The sequence below is a fragment of the Vulpes vulpes genome, chromosome 8, assembly GCF_048418805.1.
Source record: "Vulpes vulpes isolate BD-2025 chromosome 8, VulVul3, whole genome shotgun sequence".
Lineage (NCBI taxonomy): Eukaryota > Metazoa > Chordata > Mammalia > Carnivora > Canidae > Vulpes > Vulpes vulpes.
Window position 1 is genome coordinate 3,788,008 of NC_132787.1, and position 23,666 is coordinate 3,811,673.

At 43.2% G+C, this 23,666-nt stretch overlaps 2 protein-coding genes across 15 annotated transcripts in view; one reads left to right on the forward strand and one right to left on the reverse strand.

The window, feature by feature from the left end:
• ATF1 (activating transcription factor 1) overlaps nucleotides 1-23,666 on the reverse strand; it is a 255,115-nt gene that overhangs the window by 32,941 nt on the left and 198,508 nt on the right. The gene's annotated exons all lie outside the window — the stretch shown is intronic.
• SLC11A2 (solute carrier family 11 member 2) overlaps nucleotides 15,410-23,666 on the forward strand; it is a 53,991-nt gene continuing 45,734 nt past the window's right edge. For 2 of the 14 annotated variants that reach the window (XM_072765271.1, XM_072765273.1), the window contains exon 1: nucleotides 15,410-15,565. In XM_072765271.1, the coding sequence (XP_072621372.1) occupies nucleotides 15,520-15,565 (46 nt within the window). In that variant the 5' untranslated portion in view covers nucleotides 15,410-15,519. Of the gene's footprint in view, nucleotides 15,566-16,740; nucleotides 16,962-17,078; nucleotides 17,242-18,021; nucleotides 18,120-21,189; nucleotides 21,318-23,085; nucleotides 23,240-23,666 lie in introns of those variants that run through there. The other 12 variants (XR_012002865.1, XR_012002864.1, XR_003235194.2 and 9 more) reach the window with 10 other exon arrangements.

A 23,666-nucleotide genomic window follows, 5' to 3' on the forward strand; every position in this document is an offset into this window, starting at 1 on the left:
CTGTCTCTCATGAATAAGTAAAGAAAATCTTAAAAAAAAAAAAAAGACTTCAGTTTCAAGTGTTGTATCTTGTTGTGAGTAAGCCTTTTACAAAGCAACAGGACGAGGTTATATTGTGGATATCAGGAATATATAAGCAGGGCAGCCCCCGTGGCACAGCGGTTTAGCGCCACCTGCAGCCTGGGGTGTGATCCTGGAGTCCTGGGATCGAGCCCCACGTCAGGCTTCCTGCATGGAGCCTGCTTCTCCCTCTGCCTATGTCCTTGCCTCTCTCTGTGTGTGTCTCTCATGAATAGATAAATAAAATCTAAAAAAAAAAAAAAAAAGTTTGAGTGAGAAGCCATTCTCTCTAAATAAATATTTCACATGTGATGTAAAATGTGTTGCCAAATAGCTTATATTTTCATTAAATTAGCAACTACTTTTTAAAAAAGTTATTATTTATTTATTCATGAGAGACACAGAGACAGAAAGAGACAGAGACACAAGCAGAGGGAGAAGAAGCAGGCTCCATGCAGGGAGCCCGCTTCAGGACTCCATCCTGGGCCAAAGGCAGGCACTAAACCACTGAGCCACCCAGGGTTCCCCTAAATTAGTAACTACTTAAAGTATACATTTGACTACTTCATATATATGAAGTTAACCAAAAACCTTTTTTTTTTTTTTTTAAGTTGTTCTCTTTGGGAAAACAAAGCACTGCCTTGTATTTGGGCACATATATTAAAATTTGCAATATATTTTATTAAGTGCTGTTTATTAGGTATTGGCAGGCACAAAGATGGGCTGATAAGAACTTGGTGTATGTAGAGAACATACACCAACTTGGTGTATGAAAGAAAACTAACTTGGCTGAAACAGATGGTTATATACTAGTAGTTCATCTATTATATATATGTATATATCTCACAATTATTATGCATCTATTATATATATAATCTCACAATTATTGAGCATGCAGGCCAGCCATTGTTCCTGTTACTTGGAAGGAGTCAGAAGTCAGACAGGATTCTAGCCCTAGTATAGTTCACGTTTTATAATGATTGAGAGATATGTTTGGAATCCTAAAGTGAGGCTGCCTTTCTGGGGGCCTCATATGTGAAGACTAGAGATTTGGATTTGATTGGAAAGGACTGGAGAGTCCTACTGCATTTTGCCTAAAGGAGTGACAAGGTGAAGATGATGTTTTATAAAAATTAGTCTGGAGTGGTGTCCAGGATGGGTCAGAGTGGGAAAAGACTGAAGGTTAAGGATACCAAAAAGGTTATTATAAGGATCTGGATAAGAGATAGTGAGGAGGGATGCCTGGGGGGCTCAGTGGTTGAGCGTCTACCTTCTGCTCAGGGTGTGATCCCCGAGTCCTGGGATCGAGTCCCACGTTGGGCTCCCTGCATGGAGCCTGCTTCTCCCTCTGCCTGTGTCTCTGCCTCTTTCTCTGTGTCTCTTATGAATAAATAAATAAATAAAATCTTTTAAAAAAGAGAGAGAAGAGATAGTGAGAAACCACTACAATGCCCCAAAATGGTGACCCCTTTAAGTGGTCCAGACTTGCAGTGTGTGAATGGCAATCAGATTTGAACTCCCACTACCCATCAGATTAGTCATCAGATTAGTCATCAGAATTTGGTGTTCATTTTACAAACATTTGAGGGTCCACTCTATAGCCATTTTGCTAAATTCTAGGAACATAAAGGCAAATAAAAAGCAGGCCTTTCCCTCAAAAAATTCAGAGGTTTCATAGAGAAGATTCCATTAAAAAATTGTGCTATCATGTAATAGGTGCTGTTACAGAGAAATGTCCAAGGTACAGTGAAAGTTAAAAGAAGGAGTAGTAATTGATAAATTTCTGGTGGTGGGTGATGGGGCATCCAGATAAACAGAAGTCAGATTTGAACTAGGTCATGGAAGATAAATTGGAGATTGCCTGGGAGACAAGTACTGGAAGGAAGGACTTTGTGAGAAGGAGCAGCATGACCATCCATAGATGGGAAAGACTGAACCTTCAGGCAAAGAGAAATTTATTTTACTCGGAAAAATACTGACCACAGGGATTTGCCAACTTTAGGTATTAATTCATTGAGTTTGACAGACTGCCTTTGGCAAGTTATTCTTCACAAGGCACCAAAACAAACAAACAAACAACAACCCAGGATGAAAAAGATTTAATAACCAATACTTTTTTTTTTTTAAGATTTTATTTATTCATGAGAGACACAGAGAGAGAGAAAGGGAGGCAGAGACACAGGCAGAGGGAGAAGCAGGCTCCATGCAGGGAGACTGACGTGGGACTCGATCCCGGGTCTCCAGGATCACACCCTGGGCTGAAGGCGGCGCTAAACCGCTGAGCCACCCGGGCTGCCCACTTTTTTTTAATATTTTATTTATTTATTCATGAGGGACACAGAGAGAGAGAGAGAGGCAGAGACACAGGCAGAGGGAGAAGCAGGCTCCATGTAGGGAGCCTGACGTGGGACTCGATCCTAGGTCTCCAGGATCACACCCTGGGCTGAAGGCGGTGCTAAACCACTGAGTCACCCGGGCTGCCCAATAACCAGTACTAATACAATTTTATAATACTCTCAGAATTCTGAGCAAGTTGAAAACTTCTTAATTGCATTTTTTCTTATGTATTAAAAATGTTGTTGAGGGACATGTGGCTGGCTCAGTTGATAGAGCATGTGACCCTTGATCTTGGGGTTGTGAGTTTGAGCCGTAATCTTGTAAAGATTACTTTAAAAAATAAAATCTTTAAAAAATTGAAATATATATATATATATTTTAAAGAAGAGGGATCCCTGGGTGGCGCAGCGGTTTGGCGCCTGCCTTTGGCCCAGGCCGCGATCCTGGAGACCTGGGATCGAATCCCACATCGGGCTCCCTGCATGGAGCCTGCTTCTCCCTCTGCCTGTGTCTCTGCCTCTCTCTCTCTCTCTCTCTCTTTGTGTGTGTGACTATCATAAATAAAAAGAAAGAAAGAAAGAAAGAAAGAAAGAAAGAAAGAAAGAAAGAAAGAAGGCTTCACACCCCATCTGGGGCTTGAACTCATGACACTGAGATGAAGAGTTGTGCACTCCACTGACTGAACCAGGCAGGCATCCCCCCAAAATAAAAATAACTAAAAAAGGTTGTTGGGGCACCTAGCTGCCTCAAAGAAAGAGAACCTCTTGGTTTTCAGGTCATGAGTTGAAGCTTCACATTGGGTGATTACTTAAAACAATTTTTTTTAATCTTTTAAAAGGAAGAGAACAGGGGATCCCTGGGTGTTGCAGTGGTTTAGCGCCTGCCTTTGGCCCAGGGCACGAATCTGGAGACCGGGGATCGAGTCCCACGTCAGGCTCCCGGTGCATGGAGCCTGCTTCTCCCTCTGCCTATGTCTCTGCCTCTCTCTGTGTGTGACTATCATAAATAAATAAAAAATTTTAAAAAATCTTTAAAAAAATTTGTAGAAAAAAATAATAAATAAATAAAAGGAAGAGAACACAGAATACTGTAACATTCACTTACATATCCATCACCTAAAGTCCCATTTCCTTCCCATTCTGCACATTCTCTTTATATCAGTCTGCTTTTAATACTTTGAACATGTATATTATAATATATAATTACATATTATATGAACATATGGATATATTATGTACAATTATTTATTGCATATATATTATAAAGTATAATATATATATTTGAACATACATATGTATATCTGCACAAATAGTATGTGGACTTTTTTTTTAATGTTTTACAAATTTGTAAACAGTTGACCTTGAATAACATGAGTCTGAACTGCATAGGTCCACTTTTTTCCAACAAATCCAGTACAGTACTGTAAATATATTTTCTCTTCTTTATGATTTTCTAAATGATATTTTCTTTTCTCCAGCTTACTTTCTTATAAGAATACGGGCTATAATGCATAGAACAAAACGAAAAAGAACAACAACAAAAAATAATGCATAGAACATACAAAATATGTATTAATTGATTATGTTTTTAGTAAGGCTTCTGATCAGTAGCAGTTAAGTTTTGAGGGAGTCAAAGTTATACATGGATTTTTGAGGTGCTTGGGTAGCTCAGTAGATTAAGCATCCGACTCTTGATTTCAGCTCAGGTCATGATCTCACGGTCATGAGAAAGAGCCCTGCATTGGGCTCAGCCGGGAGTCTTCTTGAGATTTCTCTCCCTCTCCCACTGCTCCCCCCCCCCCCATGCATGCTCTCTTTCTCTCTCTCTCAAATAAATAAATAAATATATTTTTAAAAAGCTATACATGGGTTTTTATCTGTGTAGAGGGTCAGTACCCCTAACGCTTGTGTTGTCCAAAGGTCAACTATAATTAGTTTCATGTGGCATTTATTTTTATTTCCCTCAAATTTGTTTTCAAAATTCATCCATGTAGACAAAATTCATTAATTTTAGTGGCTGTGTGTGGTCTATCACATGAACACACTCCAGTTTGTTGTTCTATTTGTTACTGAAAACATTTATGTTGTTTTCAGTGTTTCATTATTATAAACATTGCCTTGTAGGGAACATCCTTGAACAGGTCTCCTTGTTTTTATGTACGAAAGTTTCTCTTAATCAGTGTTTCAGAGTGTGTTTTTCAACCATTACTCCGTAAGTAACATGTTCCCAATTATATTTCCCCCCTTTTCTTTACAGTCTCAGGTCTAACCAATAACAAATTATTGTTAAATTTACTGGATAAGGGACCCCTGGGTGGCTCAATGATTGAGCATCTGCCTTCGGTTCAGGGCGTGATCCTGGGATCCTGGGATCAAATCCTGCATCAGGCTCCCGGCAGGGAACTTGCTTCTCCCTCTGCCTGTGTCTCTGCCTCTCTCTGTCTCTCATGAATAAATAAAATCTTTAAATATATATATCTTTTGAGGGAACACCTGACTGGCTCAGTTGGTAGAGCATATGACTCTTCATCTCAGGGTAGTGAGTTCAAGCCCCACGTTGGGTGTGAAGCCTACTTTAAAAAAATGTGTTTTGGAGGCAGCCCGGGAGGCTCAGCGGTTAAGCACCGCCTTCAGCCTAGGGCGTGATCCTGGAGACCCGGGATTGAGTCCCACCTCGGGCTCCCTGCATGGGGCCTGCTTCTCCCTCTACCTGTGTCTCTGCTTCTCTCTCTGTGTCTCTCATGAATAAATAAATAAAATCTTTTTTAAAAATGTGTTTTGTATACAAGTTTTTAATATTTGTTATAATCAGTTTTATCAGAATTGACTCATAACTTTTGCTTTTTCATAATTTGATTTTGTAAATTCTTTAAGGTCATAAAAAATATTCTGTATTTTTTTCAGGTAATTTTGAAGGTTTTGTTTTACAAGTTTAGGTCTTTAATTCACCTGGAGTTTATTTTATGTCTGTTCCTTTCCTGTCCTCTGAAACTTGCGGGGTTCATCATTTGACCCCACTACATCTCTCATTCCAGTAATTGCCTTTGGCACCCTAAGCATTTTGTTGCCTCCTCCCTCTAAGTCTTTCTCTTAGAAATAGCAGAATGGAAATATAAATGATCTCCAGGCTAAGAAAAGTAGCTGTTTGAGGGCCTGTGAAGAAGAAGCAAGTGGCAAAAATGAGATAAAGAGACTCATTGAGAGGAATCTCTGCAAAAGATGCTACACAAGGACGGTTCATCCTTCAGACCAGGAACCTGAGGCTCCTGGAAGTAGAATTGTGTTTGCAGGGAGAAAGAAGAGTCTCAGAGAGCTGGTCCTGAGGAAGAGACTTCTGAGAGGATCCTTGCGTCTTACTTTTGAGCCCTTCCACATCTACACCATCTGCTTTCTTATTTTACCTCTTGTCCCTACCTACGAGTCCTGTGAGCTTCTCCCGCCTTGTACTAGAAGACTGTGAAACCAAGGCATGGAAGAGTCACATGGAGGCTGCTGAATCTGAGATTAGAACCCAGGACTACTGGCCATCAAGCTGAAAGCTTTCAGCTGAATCAAGTGGAAACCAGCTTGCAAGAGAAGACTGCTTAGAGGAGGTTAGCAACAGTCCAAAATTACAATAGATAGCCTTTGATTTCTAGTGTAATTTACAGTCGTAATCATCATCAAAGAGCCTTTTATCAGTGCTTTCTTGTAATAGGCAATTAAGTAGGCACTGAACTAAATTTAGAATATATTTTTCATGAACACGATCAAAGAATTCATACTCTGTGAAAATTAATATAAACAGGCAAGCAAAGGACATATCCGTCTGACAAAGAAAGGCAGACCAATGTAGCTACTGTGGACAGTAAAGAACTAACATCAAACACGCCAGAAGTCAGGTCAGTTCAAGGATAAGGGCATCGCTGGATGAACAGCAGTGCCAGGTAGGACTGGTTGTAGGGGTTCCAAGTTCAGGGAAGCTGGCACCAGTCAATTAGGGAGGGTGGGTCTCTTGCTTTCTAACTTCTCCCACTCCCTTCCACTCTCCACACACACACTCCACCCCAAGCCTTTTCTCTTCCAGGGGACATAACCATAACCCTTGCTAAGGATTGAGATCAGAGGAATTTTTCCTTTGTGTTCGTCCTTGGCTTTGGATAAGGGACCTTTACCCAGCATCAGCAGGAACCACCCTCAAGAGCCACTTTGTGCTGCCTGGCACGTCCACAGCAATTAGAGCAAAAGGACAGAGTTAAGAAAACTCCTAGGGAAGTTCTCCCCACCCAGAGTTGGCAGGCTCACCCAGGACCTCTACCATCAGTCTTGGTGGTACATGGCTCATTATCCCACTAGCGCCATTTACTGAGCTTCTCCTGGGCCCAATTTCTGTTCTATGGTGACGCTAAACAGATGAAACCATGAAGTCTTTCTAAGATAATCCAATTCAGCTTTAGAAACTTGGTCATTTTGGGATCTCTGGGTGGCTCAGCGGTTTAGCGCCTGCCTTTGGCCCAGGGCGTGATCCTGGAGTCCCGGGATTGAATCCCACATCGGGCTCCCGGCATGGAGCCTGCTTCTCCCTCTGCCTGTGTCTCTGCCTCTCTCTCTCTCTCTCTCCCTCTGTGTCTCTCATGAATAAATAAATTAAAAATCTTTAAAAAAATTTCTTATAAATGAATGAATGAATGAATGAATGAAGGGACGCCTGGGTGGCTCAGCAGTTTAGCTCCTGCCTTCAGTCCAGGGTGTGATCCTGGAGTCCCAGGATCGAGTCCTACATCAGGCTCCCTGCATGGAGCCTGCTTCTCCCTCTGCCTCTGCCTGTGTCTCTGCCTCTCTCTCTCTCTCTCTCTCTCTCTCTCTTTCTCTGTGTGTGTCTCTCATGAATAAATAAAATCTTAAAAAAAAAAAAAAGAAAAAGAAACTTGGTCATTCTGAGTCTCTGTCATTCTGAATCTCTGACCCCACCCCTATAGAAGACTCCCCACCAATCTCTTTTTCAGTCCGAGTGACTCAGGTAGGGCTGACCGCCCCCTATCTCTAAGGCTCAGCTTGTGTCCCAGGCACCCCTGGGCTCTGTTTTCAGCTCATGACACCCACCCATGATAGGTATCAGATCCCTCCTTGACACTTCTGCTGCAACAATAGGGAAAGAGATACTCTAACTGCAAGCTGTGAGGATCATATCAGTCCAAAGCAGATGGTGGCCATTGTTCCACTGTGCAAGGAGAACCTGCTTGAGAATAAAATTATGCTAGGGCTGTTGCAGTGCACACACACACACACACACACACACACAGAAAGAGAGAGAGAGAGAGAGAGAGAGAGAAGTGGACAGTGGCTTGACAATATTTGAGTTCTCAGATCCAGCCCCGCTCAAAGCTGGATGTGCCATTGGATTTTCCACTTATGTGAGTGCTTCAATTCCCTTTGAGCACAACCAGTCTGAGTGGGTTTCTGGTTGTCACTGACAATCAAAGAACAAGACAAAAATCATGCCTAGTGCACATTCATTTTTTCCTTTCCTAGTGGGTATTTAACTGTATAATTTGTACCATGTCAATTTTCACTTGTTTACTGAATAACATATGCAAAATTTTCCCTAAAACTTTAGAACATTTTTATCCTTCACAAAATGATTTTGTTTGTGTGTGTATATAGAACTTAATTTTTTAAAAATATTTTTTTTATTTATTTGAGAGAGCGAGTAAGAGCTTGAATGGGGGAAGGGTCAGAGGGAGAGGGAGAAGCAGACTGGGGTGAGGTGCAGGGGTGCTCGATCCCAGGACCCTGGGCTAAAGGCTAAAGGCAGAGCTAAAGGCAAATGCTTAACAAACTGAGCCACACAGATGCCCCTAAAACTTAATTTTAACATGATTATGTGAAGTGGGATATATGTTATTCTGTTAGTTAAACCGAAGCTCAGAGAAATCAAGCAATTCATTGAGCATCACAACAGCTAATAAAGAGCAGAGCAAAACCTCTAATGTAGGTCTTCAGGCTCTAACTCCCAGGCCTATTTTATGGCTCTTCATCTTCTTTCTTAAATATTTGTAGAGTTTCTGGGATGCTTGTGTGGCTCAGCAGTTGAGTGTCTGCCTTGGGCTCAGGGCGTGACTCCAGGGTCCTGGGATCGAGTCCCACGTCAGGCTCCCTGCATGGAATCTGCTTCTCCCTCTGCCTGTGTCTCTGCCTCTCTCTATGTGTCTCTCATGAATAAATAAATAAAATCTTTTTAAAAAAGAAAAAGGAGCTTGTAATCAGCTGACTGACTGAAATAATGCATATGTATTACAGTGGCATCTTTTTCACCTTTTTTGACTGCTACAGTAAGCAACTACACATTATTAAAGTTTAACAAAGTAATACCTACCTTAGTACTGTGACAATCCTTTGATGTTTCCCATTTCATTTTCTAAAAATTGTGATTGTGGGACACCTGAGTGGCTCGGTGATTAAGTGTCTGCCTTTGGCTCAGGATGTGATCCTGGAGTCCCAGGATCGAGTCCCGCGACGGGCTCCCTGCATGGAGCCTGCTTCTCCCTCTGCCTGTGTCTCTGCCTCTCTCTCCCTGTCTCTCATGAATAAATAAATAAAATTTTTAAAAAATAAAATAAATATATAAAAATTGTGATTGTGACTCACTAAATCAACTTCATCATTCAGTAAGATGGATTGAAACCCAGTTTGAAAAGCTCTGTTACAGGTTACATGTATGTAAAGTCAAATCCAAGCTAAAGTTCAACATCGCAAATGTTCATTGGGTGCTAAGGATGTGCTAAGTATATCACTAGGTGCGGTGAATGATATAAAATAATGTATATACAGCTATCTTTATGAAGCTCATAATCTAGTGACAGAAATTAGAGAATAAACGCAAATAATTAATAAAAGGAAAAATATGAACCAAAACCCCCACAAAGATTCAGGAGCAATAGAAGTCACTTCCTGTGAGAATCAGGAGAAATAAGGAGCAGATGGCATTTGAGTTAGGCCTTGAAAAGTGGATGCTAGAACTGTGAGTGGAGGTAACAGAAGGAGCCAAAGCATAGAGTCAGGCAACGTGTTTGGGAAGAAAGAATATGAAATTCAGCTGGACTGCAGGGTTTGCATGGTGGAGAGGTGGGAGATGAGGTGGAAAGAAGGCTGGAACCATGGTGGGGGGGACTTTGAATGTCTGATGAAAAGTCTATTCTGCATTTGAATGTGATAATGTGTGTAAAACGTCCTCCACAGGCCATGAGATGGCACCCAGTTAATATGACTTCCCCTTTCCTTCTTTACTCTGCAGGCAATAGGAGGTTTCTAAGTGGGGAAGAGAAATAGGTTAATTGGGAGAAATTGAGGCTGTTGAGGTCAGCACTGTGGAAGCCCAAGCAAGAAGGTAGAAGTTGAAATAGAAGGGGACAACTGACCTTGTGCAGATAGGCTACAGTAAGGGGCATTATTAGGTGGGAGGGAAGATGAGGAATCCATGATGACTTTCAGTTTTTAAGTCCTAGATACTGGGAACGTAGGGAAACTATAAAAACAACCTAGTTTGAATAGAAAGGAGGATAGTCGGGAATATAGTAATGTTGACTCTCCAGCTGGACAACCAGGGAGAAAGTCCAAGAGGCGGTTGTTGCTCAGGGAAAGAGGGTGCAGGGAATGATGGCTCTTGGGAATCACTGTCAAGAAGGTGAAATGGTGGGATCCCTGGGTGGCGCAGCGGTTTAGTGCCTGCCTTTGGCCCAGGGTGCGATCCTGGAGACCTGGGATCGAATCCCACGTCGGGCTCCCGGTGCATGGAGCCTGCTTCTCCCTCTGCCTATATCTCTGCCTCTCTCTCTCTCTCTCTCTCTGTGTGACTATCATAAATAAATAAAAATTTTAAAAAATGTTATAAGAAGGTGAAATGGTGCTATGGTTATAAAAGGGTGTTAGCACAGTCTTGGAGTCCTCCCTGAAGATAGGGAAGTGAACGTGAAAAGAGTCCTGGTTCTCAAGAAGAAACGCAAACAGCGAAAGCAATTCAATGGGGGTAGGGCTATGGGAAAAGGAAGAAAACAGCATAATGCATCATAGAACTACGTAGAAAACATGCCTCACTCAGACACTGGGCTCGTGGAAGGCCTTTGGAGGAAGGAACATTTGAAGTGAGACCTCAGTGGTGAGTAGGAGTTAGCCAGGCGAAGGATGCATAACACAAGAATGTTCCAACAGAAGCACAGCATGTGAAAAAGATGAGGAAGCAAGAGAGAATATCAGTACATTTGGGGAACAAGAAAACAGAGGGAGTGTCCTCATGAGGTTGGTATCATACCCACCTCAGATAAAGAAATGAAACACACCGATTTAGTAACATACGCATGGTTTCCCAGCTGGCTAGACCTGAAATCCAGGTCTATTTTACTCTTAATAGGTTGTTCTTTCCATTATTCCAACCTGTTCCATAAATATCTCTAATGCTGGGTGGGTCTTGGTATTATTACATTGAAGTTGCAGAGATTCCGTAGAGTTAGAGGACTAAGGATTGAACCTGCGGAATGCTAAGGAATAGGAGGAAGGGGAAAATAGCAATTGAAGTAAATAGAGGAAGAGCAATCCAAATAGGAGAACTAGGGATGCCGAGGCAGTGCATTCGGTTAAGTGTATGACCCTTGGTTTCAGCGCAGATCATGATCTCAGGGTTGTACGATCCAGTCCTGCTATAGGCTCCATGTTCAGTGAGGAGTGCTGAATCTGCTTGAGGTTCTCCACCGCCCTCCCTCTGCCTTTCCCACTTGTGCTCTCTCTCTCATAAATAAATAGATAGATAGATGATAGATAGACGATAGATAGATAGATAAATATTAAAACAAACAACCAGAAGAACTACCCAGCAAACACAGCATGATGGAATCCAAAGAAAGAGTTGGAAGAGGAGTGGTACAACATTTTGAACGTGGCAAGAGCTGAAGAGTTTGTGGGTTCCGACCATAAATGGCCAATGATGGTATCAGCGTACAAGAAAGTAATTTCTGGGGTGGATCACAAAGGGTGGAAAAATAAATGAATGTTCAGGAAGTTGAGTGAGTGCGGATCATTTTTTTCCGAGACATTAATTTTGGGTTACGGGAAGAATAAAGAAGGGAAGCCAGCTCAGATGGAGGCAGTAGGTTTATTAGGAAGTGATCTTGTGATCACCGGTAAGGGAAGGGAGGGAAGAAAATCTGCACAGAAAGAGAAATTGGGTTGTGACACAGGACAAGGGCTCAGCCGGCCTTCAGAGCTGTCCCTGGTTGGGATGAGAAGGATGAATCTTTATCCTCCCGTATAGATCAGCCATTCCGTGTGGGATGCCTGAGAAAGCGGCATGACATGACAGCTAAGGGACACGTGCCAGCAGCATCGTCACTTCAAATACCTGGGGTCACAAGTCCTTCATTCTCAAAGGGGGATATGCTTGTGCATTCCAGCATTTATCACAGGAATCGCCTTGCAAGGCTGGCAGAAATCAAGAGAGAAATATTTTTCGGATAGGTAAGACTCAGCTTTGGAAGTAGATACATAAATATAAACAGATATATCCTAATTACTATTCTGTAACGCCTTGTCAGGCACTATGCCAGCCATGACATATTAAAAAGTGGGCTAGGAAAAAAAATAAATAAATAAAAAGTGGGCTAGGGATCCCTGGGTGGCGCAGCGGTTTGGCGCCTGCCTTTGGCCCAGGGCGCGATCCTGGAGACCCAGGATCGAATCTCACGTCGGGCTCCCGGTGTATGGAGCCTGCTCCCTCTGCCTGTGTCTCTGCCTCTCTCTCTCTCCGTGACTATCATAAATAAATAAAAATTAAAAATAAATAAAAATAAAAATAACAAGTGGGCTAATACATTTATGAAACATCTCCCATATATTGGGCCTTTGTTAGCAGCAGATGTACAAGGATAAGATAATCACCCCAATTGAGAAGCTTACAATTTAATGGGAGAAGAACGTACAAAAACAGTAACTCTGTAAGAAGCTGTGCTTATCTTATTTATGCTTGTATCTGTACCATCCCATCTATGGCTGCACATAGTAGGTCCTCAATAAATATATGCAGAATGAGCCAGTGCTAGAGTAGAGTAAGAAATGCTTGGGTAGAAGACAAAATGTAGGCTCATGCTGCCTGGAGGAGTCAGGGAATGCATCACAGAAGCGAATGTTTTCAGCGAAGCTTAAATAATAATAATGATGATGATGATGATGATAAAGTTTACCAGGTAAGGAAGGGGAAGGCTGGGAGGAATTAATTCCAGGCAGCTGTCTCAGGGAAAACAAGAGAATGAAAAAGAATACTTGGAGAGTGAGTAGAAGGTAAGCATGGAAGGAAGAGTCTTCTATTTCTTTTCTTTCTTTTTTTTTTTTTTTAGAGTCTACTATTTCAATGAAGGGCACACATGACGCAAATACATACTAACGTGGATACAGAAATGAGTTGGTTAATGTGGTAATGTTCAGGGAATTTATGATAGGATTTTACAGAAGATTGTTGTCAAGCTAGATTAGAATGAATGAGAATTGTTTCAGGTGTACACAATAGAGGCCGTATAGTATGGTAGTCAAGTGCTGGTTCTTGAAGAACAGATTTATGTTCAAAGCCTGGCTCTCAAAAAAAAAAAAAAAAAAGCCTGGCTCTCCCACTAACTAGCTGTGTGCGCTTAGGCAAGAAAGAAACCTCCCTAAGACTTAGGCTCTTACATTGCAAAAAATAGTTCCTGCCTCACAAATCTATTGTGAGGATAATTCATGTTTGTTAAGTATGATGTTTGATACAGATACATAACAAGAATTTAATCAATGTTGTCAGTAAGAATTGCGGACCTGGAAGACAGGAGTGGAGTGTATATGTTGGGAGAAATTGCTAAGTAAAGGAAACAGGAGCTTTGGTAGAGTTTTTGTTGGAAAATCCATTCCTATTTTTTGGAATCCCTAAACTAAGATAGGGCTTTTCCTCCAACATTTTATTCGGTGGATGATTTCATATGTACTTCCATTTTCCTGTGAAGGAGGACAAATTGGTGCCCAACCCCCTTTGAAGGCAGTTTTGCCTTAGGAATCCTGTCTGAGGTAGAACAAGGACAAGGAGAGTTCAAGTGGTAATGATATGACTTGTAGTGTTTGTGGATCCTGGAGCAAAGAGATCTTCATCTGGGTTGAGGGCAAGAGATCCAGAGATCCTTCTAGAAACTAACCATGTGGCTATTCTCAGTAGGAAGCAGAGCCACTTGCTGGAAGCCTACTTTGACTAATCTATTACTCTTTTCTTTCTTTTCCAGTCTAAGATATTTCTTTCTAGCATACTTATTTGCATATGCCTTTATGGTATTAAGCAGATTTTCTCTTTTTTATTTAAAGATTTGGGCAGCCCGGGATCCTTGGGTGACACAGCGGTTTGGCGCCTGCCTTTGGCCCGGGGCGCGATCCTAGAGACCCGGGATCGAATCCCACATCGGGCTCCCGGTGCATGGAGCCTGCTTCTCCCTCTGCCTGTGTCTCTGCCTCTCTCTCTCTCTCTCTCTCTCTGTGTGACTATCATAAATAAATTAATTAATTAAAAAAAAGAAAAAGATTTGGGCAGCCCTGGTGGCCCACCGGTTTAGCACCGCCTTCAGCCTGGGGTGTGATCCTGGAGACCGGGATTGAGTTCCACGTTGGGCTCCCTGCATGGAGCCTGCTTCTCCCTCTGCCTGTGTCTCTGCCTCTCTCTCTCTCTCTCGCTCTCTCTCTCTCTGTGTGTGTGTCTGTCATGAATAAATAAATAAAATCTAAAAAATAAAATAAATAAATTTAAAAAATAAATATTTGGGTATTCCTGGTTTAGCACTTGCCTTCGGCCCAGGGCATGATCCTGGAGTCTCGGGATCAAGTCCCAAGTCAGACTCCCTGCATGGAGCCTGCTTCTCCCTCTGCCTGTGTCTCTGTCTCTCTTTCTCTCTGTGTGTGTCTCTCATAAATAAATAAAGTCTTTTAAAAAAAATAAATAAATAAAAATTTTATTTATTTATTTATTTATTTATTTATTTATTTATTTATTTATTTATGAGAGTGTGAGAAAGAACAGAGGGAGAAGAAGAAGCAGACTTCCTGTTGAGTGGAGAGCTGGACCTGGGGCTCCAGCCCAGAACCCTAAAATCATGACCTAAAAAAAAAGACACTTAACCAACTGAGCCACCCAGGCACCCCTAGGCAGATTTTCTTTAAGACTATCAGAAAACCTTTGAAGGCAGCAACTTCTTCCTCCCAGTATCCCACTTTATTCTCCTCACTTCCCCCTCCCGTCTCCTTTCTACCTGTGCCTCCAGCTGGCCTACTAAATTATTTGCCAAAGGCATTATTTCCTCATTCTTTCAGTTCCCTTCCTCCCAGATTGAGAAATTCTGGACTTGCTCTGGATTTGTTTTTCTACAGTCTAAGGGTTTCTTTTTCTTTCTTTCTTTTTTTTTTTCCCTTCTTCTTTTTCTTTTCCTGCAGGCACCTCAGTCCTGGGTTTGCATGGCTTTATGGTCAGCCTGTGGATTACTGATTGACCAGGCTGATGCCAGCAGGTCCCTCAGATCCCAAAGAATAGACCAGGCAGTATTTTTACTCACACTCTGAGATTCCTCGTAATTGCATCAATGCTGCACGTACCTATGGAAAATACTAGTAGACTGTTGGGCTTGGGGTTAATTGGTTTCAGCCTACACCTTAGGGGAGCAGAGTCCTTGCACACAGGCTGGCCTGGTGTAAGTGCCCCAACGAGCTTCACGGTAAGGGGAGTGACGTCCTGAAGGAACGCAATTCCTTTTACTCCACCCCTTTCATCCCCTGGCACTCACAGGTTGGCCTCTAGCTCCTGGCAAATGGATCAAAGATGAAATCTTAGAATAAAAGTTTTCGAACTCAATTAATTGTTCATTAATATCCAGGAGTGGCCGATATATGATGCTCCCCTTTTCATGGCAGGTCAAAGATGAAATCTGATCAGGCTTTGAGGGGTGTGGCTTGCTTCTTGAAATTCCCTGCTTTGTCTCTACCTTTGTGGTGTTGTCCAGGGCAGCCCGAGTGCCCTTATCTAACCAAGGGAGGCGCACTTGTCTGCATATATAGAGGCAGGAGCTGACACCGAGAAAAGTCAAATCCACTCCGCATAATGAAGAAGCAACCTAAGAAGGACGAAGCTCCACACTGTGAGCTCAGTAAGTAGCCAGCAACTAGGCAAAAGCCCAAGAAGGTTGCTCAGCTGAGCGGACCTGGTAGGGTGACAAGAATGGCTGCAGTCATTTTACTTTCTAATTGCAGCAGAGGTTCCCAAAAGGAAGGGTTCTGGTCTGGATGGACTTCATTAGGCCTTTCTGAAACTGCCCAGATGTTTTGTTGAGAGATTCTCAGAACTAATTTGTACATTTTCTTTTTCTCTCCAGGAGAAATTCTGTATGGAAACCAGCCTGTATCAGATAACTGATGATGCTCTGCTCAATTTTTCGATCCCTGAGGTTTTTTGTTGTTGTTGTTGTTGTTGTTTTTACTTTGTACTTGATTTGGATTTTCCTTTTTGAAGTTCACTTTCCTATCACCCTCGCTTGGGCTGTTTTCACTATCTAATAAGATTTTCTCCTAGCAGCTTTTACATGAAGAAAGAAGTTGGAGGGGTTTATGCTTTTCCTCTCTGGGCCTCCAATTTGGTTAAATAAGCTTGGTTATCTTTAACGTAAGGTGCAGGGGCGTGTCTAAGAATGTGTCCGGATGCTCTAATGGACATTGTAGAAAATTAGGGTGGCTTGTCCTTTTTTCTTCCCTCTAAAGCACTGCTAGTCTGGCCATTATCTCTGGGACAAGGCTGAGGCTTGAGGTTGAGGCTGGGGCTGGAGTGGGACTGCTTTTAGGTAGTTAGAGATCAAGCCTGCGGGCAAGAAGCGAGACGGACTGGTAGGATGCGGGTAGGGCCTCCAATGCGGTGGAACTGGCTGCGCCAGCTGATGTCTGGCGGGTCCAACGTAAGTGGCTTTTGATGAGGCAGCAGGTAACTACGTGTGGCTCCGGGGACGAAAGGAGATGGTCCTGCCAGGTTGGCTAAACTCTCTAGAGCGGAGCTGACCCTCGCAGAGCAGTGTCTACGGACACAAGAGGCTCGACTGCCAGTACGTAAAGTGAGGCAGAACGCTGACAACGTAGGAAATTTCTCTGTCCCGGGACAGCCCGCGAGGTGGGAGCTTCCGAATCCGAATCCGAATCCGCGCTCCGACAGCTGGATGCGCGAAAGCAAGGGCTCGGCGGGCTGCAGCAGCAGCCCAGGCCCCGTGGCCCCGCCCCCAGTGTGGCCACGCCCCCAGCATGGCTCCGCCCCCAATGTGGCCACGCCCCCATCACGGCCCCGCCTCCAGCGAGGCCTCGGGGTGGGCGGGGCCTGGGGACACCGTCGGCCGGCCACGCGTGCCCGCAGCTACGGGAATGCGAGGGATCCAGCCAATAGGGACGTGCGAGTGCGGCCCTGTCGGCCAATCACGGGGCGCGCAGGGGGCTGGCGGCCTGGCGTGGCCCCCGGGATATGGAGCTGCCAGCGCGGGGGCACCTCGTCAGGTGGCTGCGGAGCCGGTAAGGCGACGGGCGGGCGAGGTCAGGGGTCAGGCGGCCGCGCAGCTGTCCCCGGGCGGGCGCGGGCCGGCGGGGCCTGAGGCGCGGGGCCCGGCCGGACGGACGGAGGACGGGGGCCGGGAAGCGGACGCCGGAGGTGGTGGGGCGCCCGCCGCGGCCTGCGAGAAATGGCCCGACCCGCGGCTGGACCTGCCGCCGCGCCGGAAGCCGTGACCCGGGGGCGGCGGCCGCGGGGCGAGGTCCCTCCCCGGGAGGCCGCCGAGCGCCCTCCGCGCTCCAGGTGCTTCTGTAGGGGGCATTGCGGCGCGATGCTCCCGGCTCCGAGCTCTCCCGCATCCCTCCTCTTAAAGCTGTCGCTCGCGCGGGGATGTTCTCTGCGTTCCTTTCCCCTCGGGGCAACACCCCCCACCCCCACCCCGCCGCCGCCGGCCCGGCCCGGCCCCCCACCTCCTGCATCACACGATTTCAAAGAGCATCATCAGGGGAGAAGTTGAGGAACCTGGGCTCGAGTTTGTGCGTCGAACGAACGCGATTTTTCATAATTGACTGCGGCCTTCCGAGGAGGTTAAAGGAACGTGGCGTAGCTCCCAAGCGGAAAACAAAAGGGAAGATCGTGTGGGGAAGGAGAGGCAGGGGCACAGGGGCTTCCAGAAATTTTTGCTGGGCGTGATTGTGATTGTAGTGAATGTTGGTGAAACCGGGGACACCGTCGACCCGGACGCCTGTGAAATCGGGAGGCGGTGTAGACACCCCCCCCCCCCCCCATGTGTAAACCTTTCAGCAAGTTGCTTAGCCTCTTGGTTCTTTTGTTTCCAGTTCCCTAGAATGGGGATTGATAGTATCAATCTTACAGGGTTGTTGATGAGTATAAAGTAGCTTTTTAATTTTCTTTTACTTATTTATTTTAAGATTTTATTTGTTCATGAGAGACACAGGCAGAGGGAGAAGCAGGCTCCATGCAGGGAGCATGGGGCTAAACCGCTGAGCCACCCGGGCTGCCCTAATTTTTATTTATTATTATTATTTTTAAGATTTTATTTATTTATTCATGACAGACAGACAGGCAGAGAGACACAGGAAGAGGGAGAAGCAGGCTCCATGCAGGGACCCCACGCGGACTTGATCCTGGGTCTCCAGGATCACACCCCAGGCTGAAAGGTGGCACTTATTATTATTATTTTTTTTTAAAGATTTATTTATTTATTCATGATAGACATGGGGGAGGGGCAGAGACACCCGGTAGAGGGAGAAGCAGGCTTCATGCCGGGAGCCCAACACAGGACTCGATCCCGGGACTCCAAGATCACGCCCTGGGCCAAAGACAGGCGCCAAACCACTGAGCAACCCAGGGATCCCCTGCCCTTATTATTTTTTAAAGTAACTTAATACACGTAAAGTGCTTAGAACAGTTTTGGGTATGTAGGAGTTTTTACTATGTACCTGTGCCTTCTTTCCCTTAAAGAATTCTGACTTTACTACCTACTTAATCTTTGCTCAGAATCCCGAGCCTATTGTGAAAAAACCCTTAGGCCCTTGTTTTCCATCCATGGCATTAATGCTGACCTGAAGGTATGGTTATAATTATGTATGATTAGAGGTTTTCTGTTGGGTGTGTATTTTATCATTAAATAAGGTTGGAAACGATCACTCTACCTGGTATGTCTGTGATAGCTGTGTTGGATAAATGAAACCTGAGAACTTCTTTGGCTGTTTAGTTTTTCACTGGAAAAACTATTTATTTATTTATTGTCTAATTCCTCCTCCACTTTTAATTTAAGGCTGAGATAGCATGTTTTTAATGTGAGGACCAAAGTTTCCAGTAAAAACTTAAATTGGGAAATTAGGGGTTCTCAGTCTTTTCTTTGTGCTTATTGCTAGTAGGTCGTCTTTTTTTTTTTTTTTTTTTTAAATAAAGTCTTAAGCGAGGCACAGTTGATTCTGGATCCAATGCCAAAAAGGCCATGATTGCAGCATACTTGGTTTCTCACGTTTCCGGGATGACTGCGGGGGGGCGGGGGGGGTGCCGAAGGGACTCCGGAGGGGAATTTCTGGACTGCCTGGCAGCCCTTCTTAATGAATGCGGAAGCTTGGAGTGAATCTAATTTTACTTTACAGTTAGAATATCAGCAGTGGTTCCTTGGAATTCCTGGGATAGAGCAACTAGGAAGCTCTTTTACCTCCGTTTTGCCTCGGGGAGGTGAAGGTTAGAGAATGTTCTCCATAAAGTAGCATCTTTTGGGTGGGTGCTGTGGAGTCAGAGTCCTCTTTATCCCTTGCCTCCTCTCCGTGTACACAAATACAAATGTCTGCTGACAGATTTATACCCTTTCTATGAGCTTAAAAGTCTCAAGTTTCTCTTAGTGTTATCTGGAAGGTGCTACTGGAAGACGGTTTCGTCTTTTTGATTCCTCCCTTCGCTGAAAGCTGCTACTTATACACATAGCATAATCACAAAATGAGAAACTCTGAGTTTATGAAAAAGAGCATTGTGTACTGCAGCAGTTATGCTGGCCTGATTTGGGTGAAGTACAGATGCTGTGAGGTCAGTTCGTTAGCTCTGGAACAAGGCAGTTCAGTACTTCTGTAGGTTTGAAAGTTGCAAGTCGGTTTGTTGAGAGGAGAGGACAGGGTCTTCCTGAAACCTCTTGTGCCTGAATAAGGAGGAAAGGGAGTGATATCATCAAAGAGCTGAGTATTTGAGGCAGAAAGGGAAGCATTTTGCCCTAGTATTGTTGTCATCTTTATCATCTGAGTCTCTGTGGTTTGAATAAAATATTTTGGAAAAGAAGGCCAGGAGCATTTGAATGTAGAATATAAGGATTTGGGAGACCTCGACCCTTGTCGTCTCGCTCATCAGATGCCATTTATTCTTTTGATAATTTAACAAATGTATATTGAGCAATTAACACTTTTAATGGAGACACAGAGAAGACCCTGTCAGGTATCATCAAGAATATTATGGATAAAATGCAACATTATTTATATTATAAGGTATAATAATCCACAATGGATTATAAAACATTTGACCGGGAATGATAAAAATACATTTATTGTCTAATTCCTCTTCCACTTTTAATTTAAGGCTGAGATAACTTACGTTTTTAATGTGAGGACCAAAGTTTCCAGTAAAAACTTAAATTGGGAAGTTAGGGGTTCTCAGTCTTTTCTTTGTGCTTATTGCTAGTAGGTCATCTTTTTTTTTTTTTTTAAATAAAGATTTATTTATTCATGAGAGACACAGAGGCAGAGACACAGAGAAAGGAGAAGCAGGCTCCCTGCAGGGAGCCGGATGTGGGACTCCATCCTGGGACCCCCAGGGTCAGGCCTGGAGCCAAAGGCAGAGCTCAGCCACTGAGCCTCCCAGGGATCCCTAGTAGGTCATCTTTTATGGGTTATTTTTGTTTTGGTTTCATCTATCACGGATGATCAAGTGTCTGTTAAAATGCCTAGGTAATGAAAGGAAAAGGCTATAAGTTAATTATTAAAATTTTAACAGGTTCCAAAGAACAGAAAAGGGCATATGTACAGTCAGAGATTCTTATATTAAGTGTTGTCTGTCTGTACATATAATCTTTCTTTGCTTTAAGGAAAGACATGTCGAAAATATGTATCAAATTGTTAAGGCCAGGCTATATCCAAGAGGCCAACAACATGTGTCATTGGAATAAATGAGTTGAATGTAGTCCAATAATAGTCATTTTGCCCATTTGCTAGAGAAAAATTAAGCAAGTATGAGGGCAAAACGTTTTTCCTGAGGCATGAATAGGTATAGATTGGTTTAACAGACTGTCTTATTTCAATATAAAGGGATCTTTGAAATTGTTCAGGAGCTTAGAATTGGATTCCAGGATCAGTGTTTCAGGCGGGGAGGCCAGGTTGGTTCCTCCAAAGGGAACCACACTTCTCTATACTTCTGGTTAGGAGGAAATTGGAGGAAGCTCTCTGTATGAGAACTGTGCAGAACAAAGACCAAGTTATATACGAAAGTTAAGACTCCAGTGACCCTGGCATGTGAGCAAAGACATGTGAAAGCTGGTTAGGCCTCAGCAATGGGCAAAGAAAATGTCCTGTTTAGTAGATATCAAGCCCTTCTAATTCTGAAGTCTGGTTGTTGAGTGATATTTTTGTCTGAGAGATCAGTACTTGACAGCCTGGCCACGTTTCTCCCAGCCGTTATCATCTTTGACACTCTGGCAGCCAGTTTCATTATCAGCTGTCCTCTTTCTCCCTGTATCTTCCTCCCTCTGTCCTTGCTGCTTAACATTTTCTCTTTTTCTTCTTTTTTTTATCATTAGATATTCTCAATGTCAGGTTTTTCTCTCAACTATAAAACAGATTCTCAGAAGTCCAGCTCAGGTAAGAAACCACAGACTTGATGTTGAGTTGAAATTGTGGTCTCTGGTAGACTAAGCAAGATTCTCCCAGTTTTGATTGGGATTATTACTATGGTATACAAAGTCAGTAAAACCAAGAACAGCCTAAGCTGGTATCTTAATTGGCCCTGTGCCCAGGTGAGAAAGAGACACACAAACACACACACACACACACACACACACAGAAGCCCTGAGGCATATTAAAAGCACATTATTTATTTAATAGGAGTACTGCTTGTACTTTATGAATTGGGTGTGTATGTGTGGTTTTTGGCTCAAGACATTCTAAAATGACAACATTTTTCTACTTAGGTAGTGAGGATTAGAATTTTGAGACCTTTTCCTTAAACTAACACGACAGGGACATTTCACTTTGTTCCTTCACAGAAGTACTTATAATCAGTCCTCAACCTGACTTGTCTTCATTTTATCATTTTATACAAATTCATTTTTACAAGAGAAAAATAAGATACACTTACACCTAAATTTTAAAAGTTCTAAACTTCTAAATGGCTAAGATGGCTAAAATTAACATAGGAAACAATAGGTATTGGTGAGGGTATGGAGAAAGGGAAACCCTCTTGCAGTGTTGGTAGGAATGCAAATTCAAGTGTAGCCACTCTGTAAAAACAGTTTGGGGGGGTTCCTCAAAAAGTTAAAAATAAAAATACCTGGGATCCCTGGGAGGCTCAGTGGTTTAGTGCCTGCCTTTGGCCCAAGGCGTAATCCTGGAGTCCCAGGATCGAGTCCCACGTCGGGCTTGCTGCATGGAGCCTACTTCTCCCTCTGCCTGTGTCTCATGAATAAATAAATAAAATCTTAAAAAAAAAAAAAAAAAGAGAGAGAAAGACCTTATGACCTAGCAATTGCACTACTAGGTATTTACCCAAAGGTTACAAAAATGCTGATTTAAAGGGTTAAGTTAGGGATTTCATTGAATCTGTAGATTGGGTGGTATGGACATTTTAACAATATGAATTCTTCCAATCCATGAGCATTGGTGAACTTTTCCATTTGTTTATGTCATCTTTAATTTGTTTTATCAATATCTTATAGTTTTCAGGGTACAGGTCTTTTCACCTCGTTGCTTAAATTTATTCCTAGGCATTTTATTCTTTTTGGTGCAGTTTTAAGTGGGACGTTTTGTTTGTTTGTTTAAATTTTATTTTTATTTTTTAAAGATTTTATTTATTTATTCATGAGAGACACACACAGAGAGAGGCAGAGACACAGGCAGAGGGAGAAGCAGGCTCCATGCAGGGAGCCCAATGTGGGACTCGATCCCCAGGATTCCAGGATCATGCCCTGAGCTGGAAGGCAGACGCCCAACCGCTGAGCCACCCAGGCATCCATGTTTTGTTTTAAAGATTTTATTATTTATTTATTCATGAGAGACACAGAGAGAGGCAGAAACAGGCAGAGGGAGAAGCAGGCTCCTTGCAGGGACCCCAATGTGGGCCTCGATCCCCAGACCCTGGATCAGGCCCTGAGCCAAAGGCAAATGCTCACCTGCTGAACCACCCAGGCGTCCCAGTGGGATTGTTTTAATTTCCCTTTCTGCTACTTCATTATTAGTATGTAGAAACATAACAGATTTCTGTGTATTAATTTTGTATCCTGCAACTTTACTGAATTCATTTCTTAGTTTTAACAGTTTTTTGCTGGAGTCTGTAGCATTTTCTGTATATGTCATCTGCAATTAGTGCCAGTTTTACTTCTTTACCAATTTGAATGCTTTTATTTCTTGTCAGATTGTTGCAGCTAGGACTTCCAGTACTATGTTGAATAAAAGTGGTGAGAGTGGACATCCTTGTACTGTGCCTGATCTTAGAGGAAAGGCTTTCAGCTTTTCAATATTATGGTGTTAGCTGTGGATTTGTCATATGTGATCTTTATTATGTTGAGGTATGTTCCCTCTATACCCACTTTGTTGAATTTTTATGATGAACAGATGTCATATTTTGTCAAATGCTTTTTCTCAATCTGTTGAGATGATTGTTATAGTTTTATCTTTCTTGTTAATATGATAATAGCACATTGATTTGCATATATCAAATGAAACAAATCCCACTTGATCATGATGAATGATCCTATTAATGTATTGTTGAATTTGGTTTACTGATATTTTGTTGAGGCCTTTTGCATCTGTATTCATCAGGGATGTTGGCCTGTAGTGTGTTTGGGTTTTTTTTCTTTTAAAGATTTATTTACTTGAGAGAGAAAGAGCGTGGGTCGGTGTAGGGGCAGGTGAAGGGGAGAGAATGAGAATCTCAAGCTGACTCCCTACTGAGTGAAGAGCCTAACGTGGGGCTTGATCCCAGGACCCTGAGAT